This window comes from Quercus suber, unplaced genomic scaffold (genome assembly GCF_002906115.3).
Source record: "Quercus suber isolate HL8 unplaced genomic scaffold, Cork oak 2.0 scaffold_172, whole genome shotgun sequence".
NCBI classification, from domain to species: Eukaryota; Viridiplantae; Streptophyta; class Magnoliopsida; order Fagales; family Fagaceae; genus Quercus; species Quercus suber.
The window spans coordinates 1,170,088-1,178,971 of NW_027069632.1; the positions used below are offsets into that span (position 1 = coordinate 1,170,088).

The 8,884-nt window shown below is 35.0% G+C and overlaps 1 protein-coding gene across 2 annotated transcripts; it reads right to left on the reverse strand.

Annotated features, from left to right (window-relative positions):
* Nucleotides 1-1,192: 1,192 nt before the first annotated feature.
* Nucleotides 1,193-7,714, reverse strand: LOC112016666 (putative disease resistance protein At3g14460). Of its 2 annotated transcripts, XM_065778071.1 has the most exons (6): nucleotides 3,910-7,714; nucleotides 3,030-3,231; nucleotides 2,821-2,907; nucleotides 2,427-2,732; nucleotides 2,164-2,309; nucleotides 1,193-1,927 (listed from the first exon to the last, which is right to left on the reverse strand). In XM_065778071.1, the coding sequence occupies exon 1, from the start codon at nucleotides 5,340-5,342 to the stop codon at nucleotides 4,188-4,190; it is 1,155 nt and encodes a 384-aa protein (XP_065634143.1). In that variant the 5' UTR covers nucleotides 5,343-7,714; the 3' UTR covers nucleotides 1,193-1,927; nucleotides 2,164-2,309; nucleotides 2,427-2,732; nucleotides 2,821-2,907; nucleotides 3,030-3,231; nucleotides 3,910-4,187. The 2 variants fall into 2 exon arrangements, with proteins under 2 accessions (XP_065634143.1, XP_065634142.1); XM_065778070.1 differs by having other exon boundaries at nucleotides 2,821-3,231.
* Between the last annotated feature and the right edge of the window lie 1,170 nt (nucleotides 7,715-8,884).

Genomic DNA, 8,884 nt, shown 5'->3' on the forward strand with positions numbered 1-8,884 from the left:
GGAAAACTAATAGTTGAATGTTTGCAATTTTATATTAACATGTTCTATGTTTGTATGATTTCACTCTATAACTTAGTCCACGAACCTAGATCTCAAGTTCTTAACAAGTGTTTTATTCAATGTTTTTACCTTTTTTAGATTGTAGTGAGGACAAAATTGTTTTATACTTCCATAGATTGTAACTAGGATTCAAAATGATGTAATTGCTATAAAATTTAATTTCATTCAATTCAATGCAATGCAAAATTATTCATTTGTTTTTTTAGTTTTTCTTTTTTTGTATAAATTTAAAAAGTAGCGACTCCAAAAAAAATTTCCCCAAAAGAGATTCCATGAGTCTCTTTTTGAAAGGTCCAATTCCCGATCTCTCACAATGTGGCACCTAGTGTAGCATTGTAGTCTCACGTTCCAATTATGAACACATTTCCATTTAGGGTGGTCAAAGCCGTAATCATCGTAGACATCACGAGGTGCGAGCAGGGAGGTATTGACACTATTGAGTTGTCAATGATTTATATTATTACATTCTCTAAAAACCATGCATCTTCTACTTGGTACTTGGATGAACTTGTAAGAATTCTTGAGTGTAGGAAAAATGGCCCGTTGGGTTTACCAGTTTTTTAAAAAGTGAGTCAATCAGAAGTATTTAAACAAGAGAGAGAGTTTGGGGTAGTATTAGCTAAACATGAAGAAAATTTTAAAGATAATGCTGGCAAGGTGCAGAGATAGAGGATAGCTCTAATTGGAGTCGGTATTTTTTTCTGAATGGCATTAAGAGAATGGGTTTGTATATCTCATCATTAATCTCATGCTTTTCTTTTTCTTCATTTTTAGATAAAATATGAGAGGTTTCTAATAACCCTATTGGAGTAGGTTCTCTTGCCAATGCCATAGAAATCATTTTTAGATATTGAGTCAAATGATATTCGAATGGTAGGGATTCATGGCCTTGGGGGAATAGGCATGATTACAATTAGATCCAAAAAAATAAAAAATAAAAATAAAAGGAAAGTCATCCATTCAAGTAAAAGACCATAAAAGTCTTCCATGTAGAAGGACGATCTTACCTAAAAGGCCACCCATACAAGAAGACCATCTTCCACCACCGATTGTCCAACAATGAATGAAAAGCATAACTGATAAGGGAATTTAATAACATAACGAATGACTGTTACCAACAGCAACATGCCTATTAAATCAAAAGACATTTTAGTAAGATCAATAAATGATAAGTATCGTCCAGAGCTAGCATTCAATGCCAACATTTATGGAAGAATAACGGCCAAGCAATGGATGAATAATCATTGCCAAATTAAATGGCCAACCGTTACACCAATCATATAAATGTACAACATTAATTGACAGATAGCCAATAGTTAGAAGATACAACTATAAAAGGCAACACATCTCCACAGATAGAGGGAAAATTATTAGATACTTCCGGAGTACTATAAATGCGTACTCCCTTCTCTCAAATGAATGATAGGTCCCATCATAAATTTAATTAGTGAGACCCACCATTCATGTGAGATGAGAGAGTACGCATTTATGGTACTCCGAGAGTACACAATAATTTCCCCAGGTAGAGATATGTGCTCCATGAGACACATAGACTGCTTTTAACTCTCTAAGTTTTTATATTAACTCTTTGGAGTCAAAGTTTAAGAATCAGAAACCTTTAAGTCGGTGCCATATCGGTACCCCTTCTAATCAACCCTCTCTCTTTTGCAGGCTCGTCGAACATTCCATCTTCATTTCTTCAAAAAGATCTTCCATCGACATCTCTAGATGAACTACCAAACCAAAGGTGAATTTTCACTCTTAACAGTTTGGTGCCTCTATGAGGAGAGACAAAAAAGCCATCTTACTCTTTCTACGACAGAAGGGTATCTTGTTCCAAGCCAAATGTCATGGAAAACGAAGCTTTCTGACAATAGAGTTGCCAAAATTATCATACATGAGCACAGCATAGAATCCATAAGATATAGATCAAAATTATAGAAAATAAGTTGAATGCTTGATAGCTATATATGACTATATCATGTCAATTACATCATTCCATATCTTTGTCAATGCATATGGAAGATGAAGATACTTGAAATTTGTTGGATTTTCTTATGAAATAAGGCTCTTACATAATTTATTTAAAGCTTTTACCCATACCTATAACTCCTTCCAAGTCGTAGCAGCAGATTTCAGCTTCAGTTTTAATGAGATTGTAGAAGATAGAGAAAGTGCTACATTAATGAAACCATGGAGGATTTCAGATCCAAATCATGTGGTGATGGCGATGACCACAGCATAGAATCCTTAAACAAGGGAAAAAATTACTAGAAGTAAGCAAAATACTCAATACCATTGGAAAAGTAGCCAAAATAAAGCGTACAAATTTAGGAACATTTCACATGACATCTGAGCAAACTCACATGAAAAATGGTGAAGTTCTGCAGGCATCACGAACTCATGGTCACAACTGAGATACTATAAATTGCATAAATATATGTTTTCTGGCAAGTCTAGGAGCTGAAATTGGAACTCCAGGCACCATTCTGTTCATTGCTTCACATTACATTACTAGATATATGGTGGTCCGAAGGTGAAGTAAATAGAACATGGCTAGTAGGACAAACAGCAATACAGCTCTTGGATGGAAGTTTTGATTGTAGGAGGTTCATTTGGGTTGTATACTATTGTTGAAGGCCTCAATATTTTTCACATTTTGTGTCCGTAAACTGCAGTAAGAGTTGAAGAAGATTTAAAAATCATTTATGATTACATGTCCAAATTTTATACCAACAAACACAAATCAATTAAACAAACCTAACAATCACAGAGCATCTTCTACTTTAAAAAGTATATTAGTAATTTCTGGCAATGACATGAGATTGACTTAAGCTTGGCCTTGATCTATCATTGAACAAGCACCAGACAAAAATTTAGTCAGTTTCTCCCCACTCTGCCTCTGGCACCATTGTCTCACCATAGGAAAATTTAAAATTCTTGAAGTAGAGAGTAGTAATGTGCTGAACCTTTTGAGCTCTCCCTAGGAAGAGAAGAAAGAACCAAAAGCAACAACCTATCCTTTGAAGAGGACTTCACATCTTTGCATTGACCACCAATTCCCAAATCTCGGAGAGAGTCTAAGCACGTCCTCCACACACGAGCAGTTTGTTTCAGCTCCTTTTAAAAGGTAAAGAAGCAACACTAGCTATCAACTACCAGAGTGTTTACCTGAAATTGAATAGCATGCTATATTGGCTAGTTCAAACTTCAAATATATATGCTCAAAATTTTGCGTGATCAACAATGCAGTGAACGTATATTGACTTCATACACGATGAAAAATGACCAGCAGCTACTAGTGGTATGAAAATTTTAGTTGTTTGTTAGCAGGCCTATCTTTTTTCTTTTTTCAAGATGTTTTTTTATGGGAAAATGAATCTTATCCACATGCAGCAATGCATTTTTATTTCTCTCTTTTTATTGGTTATATAATCATACTTTTAAGCTTCTCAAAAAAAATTTAGATGGAATAGAATGATTTTTGGTAAAAGATTTTAAACTATTGATGAAGCTATTTTTAGAGGAGCCACATGCTTGATGAATAGATTGATAATCTCTAAAAGGATTTCTTGCAAGAGGCTTAAAATTTATGGTTCTTAAATCAAACGTTGCATTGAAGGAAAAAAAAAAAAAAAAAAAAAACCTGATTCTTTGAAAAGGTATTTTGGCATTCTTAAATCAAACGTTGCATTGAAGGAAAAAAAAAAAAAAAAAAAAAACCTGATTCTTTGAAAAGGTATTTTGGCATTTACAAACAAAATTTTGATGTTGGCCTGGTGATGCATGAAAATTAACGAAATTGAGCAGATAAGCAGAAGAAAGTTAATATTAGTGTAGAATAAGTACCTGGGAAGAAGCATTCCACAATTTATGACTCATCTGATTATTTTCTTATCAATACATATGTAGGGGATGTGAGCAATTTTGAGCCAGTCTTTCCCTTTCTACTTTTCACATCCTTCTTCCAACAATGGGCAACTAGAGATTTGTAGCTCAAAAAGAGAGGTGGGCAAGCCTTCTTCTGGTAAGCATTGGAGCTTATTGCAATGCCAAAGCTTCAAGCTTTTAAGAGAGTTGAGGTGGTGAAACCCCTTTGCGTTGAGTGATTTCAAATTTGGAAAAAATCAGATGGAGAAAGTGGTAAGAGTGGGAGGGAGTAATGCCTCTTCAGGAAAGGATTCCACTTCTTCGCATTTACTCTCAACTTTGAATACTTTGAGAGAGTGAAGACCTTGTAATCCCCACTCCATGCAACAGGAAATGAGTTTTTCACACATAAAGATACAAAGTGTTACTAAATTGGAGGGCAAACTGCCTTGAGGAAATGATTCCAGTTCTGGACAACCATACAATTGCAAAGCCACAAGAGATGGAAGAATCGTGCGCATTTCTTCAGGCAATGACTTTAAAATTTTGCAATTAAAGATAATAATCTCTGTCAATCTTGGAAAGGATACAAAATTTGGGCATTCCATGATACCCAAACTGAGAGAAGTAAGATCTAGATAAGATCCCTTTGATGCTGAAAGTGATTCCAGATTTTCACAGTCATACATTTCAATAGATTTGAGCTTGGGGAATAACTCTAGTGAAATTGACCAGAGTGAATCACAACCACCACATATTTTCATAGTTTCAAGTGATGCATAGTAATGACCACTTGGCAACTGTATTTTCCCATTGCAATTCAATTCATGGAGGGCAGGAGCTCTAGGAAGTGAAAAAACAAGCTTCTCACAATCTCTGATTTCAAGTTTAGTCAAGGAGGGAAGGTGATTGGGCAGACCCCCACTTAGCTTGGGACAAGAATATATGCAAAGCTCTCGAAGACAAGAGAAAATTTCACCTTCAAATATAACCCATTCCTGCCACTCTGGCATATACTCAAAGCTTAAATACCCAAGAGATCTGAACGGCTTAATTGTAGAAAAACCATTCCCATAGAACTCATCGCCCACACAAAAAACTCCATCAAAATGTTTAATTTTGAGTTTCTTGAGGGCAGGTAGCTGTCCAAGTGGAGGCAAGGAGAAGCAATACTTACAATCATAAAGCTTCAGGGACACCATATTAGAGAATGAACAATCTCCAACCCAATTTGGAAATGTACCCTCATAATTTTTTATAGTGAGAGAAATCAAGTTTGTATGGGGACACAACTGCTCAAGCACATTTCTTTCATTTACTGAATCCTTAGTCTCATGGTCAAGTTTCCACTCCAACTCCAACTTAGATAGATCCTGTTTATCCTCTAATATAGCCTTCAATGCTATGAACATTTTCCAAGTTTAATACAGACAACTTTCCAGAAAGATGTCGAAGCTCCCCCAACTCTCTAATGTAAGACCCCCCATGTTTGCCCACAACAAAAATAGGTAATCTTCTAATATTTTTCATTTTACCCATTTGAGGTGGCATCTCTTTCATCTCAGTATCACTATTATCTAGGTGGCGCATGTTGATTAGTTTACTCATGTTGTCAGGCAACTCAATGATGTATGATGACAATATCAAGGTTTGCAAATTATACAAGCTACAAAAAGAATCAGGCAAGTGCTCGATTTTAGTGTCTTGAATATTCAAATAGCGTAGATGTTTCAAATTACCAACAGAAACAGGCAATTCTAATATATTTGTACACCTAGACAATGATAACACCCGCAAGGACTTAAATGCCTGCAAGAAATCATCTATCATCTTCGCTACGTTGTTATATTCATCAAACTTAAATGATATCCAATCTTCTCCGAAGAAGGTTCGCAAACCCTTAGCTTCATAAGGGATCTCAAATTTCTTAGACGTGTCAAATCCAGCTTCATAATATGACAAATGACGTGTCTTTCTTGTAATTTCATTGGATTCAACATTATCAGACCTAAAACAAAATTTGCCAGATATAGATCTTGCCAAGTCATTGATAAGATCATGCATTAAGAAATGTGACTTATTTGACCGTTGAAAAAATGACCTTGATACTAGATCATTAAAGTATTCTTCACCCATTTCTTCAAATTCCATATTTCTATCTTCTTTGGGTTGTTGCAATAAACCTTCAGCCATCCATAACAAGATCAACTCATACTTATCAAATTCATAATCCATTGGAAAAATTGAGCAATATGCAAAGCATCACTTCAAATGTGATGGGAGGTAATGATAGCTCAATCTTAAAGCCGGAAGGATATTATTTTTGGCATCTGGTAAATCCCATATATGACTGTTCAAAATCTTATTCCAGTGTGTTGGGTTTTGATTCAAACACAACGAACCCCCAATTGTTTTTGCAGCTAAAGGCAAGCCTCTACACTTTTCCACAATCTTTTTACCAATTGCCTCTAGTTGTGGAAATTCACAGGGCTTTCTATTTGCAAATGCATGTTGTGCAAATAAAACCCAACACTCATCATTTGATAGTTCCTTTAGACAATGATGAATTGGAATAGTGCATATTTTTTATGCAACTTTTTCACTGCGTGTCGTAACAATGATCTTATTCTCTTTTGCCCCACATTTAAAAACTTTAAGTAACTCATCCCAATCATTATAATTCTCATTCCAAACATAATCTAAAACAAGAAAAAAAATTTCTTCTGCATCAAAGCCTCCCTAATTGTAGTTTGCAAAAAATTCAAGCTTTGAATGTTACACGGGGAGAAAGTGACCTCCTCAAGAATAGTTTTTAATATCTTGAAACTGTCAAAGTTTTCTGAAACGCAAACCCATGCTTTGAGATCAAAACTCTCATTTACTCTACTATCATTGAATACAAACTGAGCGAGTGTTGTTTTTCCTATCCCACCCATACCCACAATGGGCACAACACAAATGCCATCGCTACTTGCATCATCTAATTGCCAAAACTTAAATATCACTTCTTTGTCAATATCTCTACCAAACACACCACATTTTTCTGGGCAAGAAGTCGTTAATCGAGGTGATTGTAATGTTACTCCACCAACAACCTTTTTTAGACCAAGTTCATTCTGTTTTGCTATAATATTTTTTAAACTCTCCAGAATCTTTTCTAGCTCAGATTGTATCCTTTTGTTGAATGAAATAATCGAAATAGAGAATGAGTTCCATACCTTACTTGTATTATTTTGAGATTCAGCTTCTAGATTGCATCGCATGGCTTCATAGGCAATCTCATCCAACAGGTCATCGGCAACATAAACAGCATCTTTAAGCTCGTCCAGCCACTCTTCCACAGCTGGGTTTGTGATTTGCTTCTCCTCTGCATCAACGAGCACTGCATCAGCAGAAATCAGCTCTATTTTCAGCTTCTGCACCAATCCATCAATGGGTTTCCTTCCCTTGAGAAAGTCTAACACCTCGCGAGAAGCCAGTCTGTCAAACGCAACCTTAAGGAATGCAGAGAGTACTCCACCCACCAAAGCCTCCGCCATGTTATCTTCTTTGAGAAAGAAGTGAGTGATGAGAAACCAAAGGCAAGAGAACCAAAAGAGAGAGAATATCAACTGTTAGAGAGAGAAACAGAGAGAGGTTCTTTCTCAATATATCGGATGGTCATTGTCACTGGTCCATGGTCCCTATAAAAATATCTCTCTGCTCACCAGCCCTCGAACCCAAGGCTTGGTACTTGTAATAAGTAGTCAAACCATTGAGCTACTATGAGGGCCGGTAAAAATGTCTAGTACAATAGGAAGTAGGTATTTAAAAAGTGAAACAAACACAATCTGATCAGGAGGTATTTAATCTCATCAAACTTAGCTGATAGAAAGGAGCAGTAGAAAGATCATAGTCAACAAGTTTTTTTTCTTTCTTGAAATGATCATAATCAAATTTGGATAACAAAGTTGGAGTGTTTGTTTTTATTTGTTTTAAATTTAATAAAAATTTGGGACTATAATTAGTAGTAGCTTTAAGTGGGGGATATCCAAATTGTTCAGAGAGTGATCCTAATTCCTGTCTTACATACTTTCCATTCTTTTCTACCTGATACTTGAATCTTATATCATTACACAAGTTTAAACTACCTAATCTTTCTATTGTATTGATTATTTCTCCACATGTAACATTGGTGAAATCAGTATGTCCTTCATTGAACTGCCTTTCTCTTACTTGATATGCAAAATGTTTAGGTAATCCTCCAACAAATCTTTCTTTCCAATATGGTTGACTATTAGCACTTCTTACTAATACTTTTGACAAGAATACATCTTTATACCATCTAAAATCTGATAATGTTGGACATTTTAAGATAACTAAAATATCAAAACTTTCTTCTCTATACTTATCTGCGTCTCCTATGAAAGTTTTGTTATGGCAAAAATTAGTGAAAATACTACATCTTCGATTCTTTCTCCTGTTTCAATTTTTATTTGTTGTCCATTTACTTCTTGCTTAAATGCTTGTTTTAACCATGTTCTATTTTCTTCGGTTAATGTATTATCCCATCATCCTTTCAATTGACCTGTAAATCCTATGACTAATGCATGTGCTACTTGGTGATCTGTTTTACCCTTTGATTTATAAATATTTGAAACCATTGTTATTTCTTGTAATGTATTCATTATTTAATAATTAGCTGATAAGCTGCTCCAATTCCTAATTCTCTTTCTTCAAATAGTAAATCTAGAGGTGTGGGTCTAGGATACCAATTTCTTGTCATTGAGATAGGGATTACATAATTCCTAGTTCTTTCATTATATGAACTGGATGTAAGCTGTGCAATGCATGGGATTTTTAAATTTTATTAATATTATTTTTCTAATTAGTTTTTAGAGTATCATCATCAACAGTGATATTGATATATTTAACAGTAGATCACAAATTTGGAATTGAATTGATAGTCATAGCA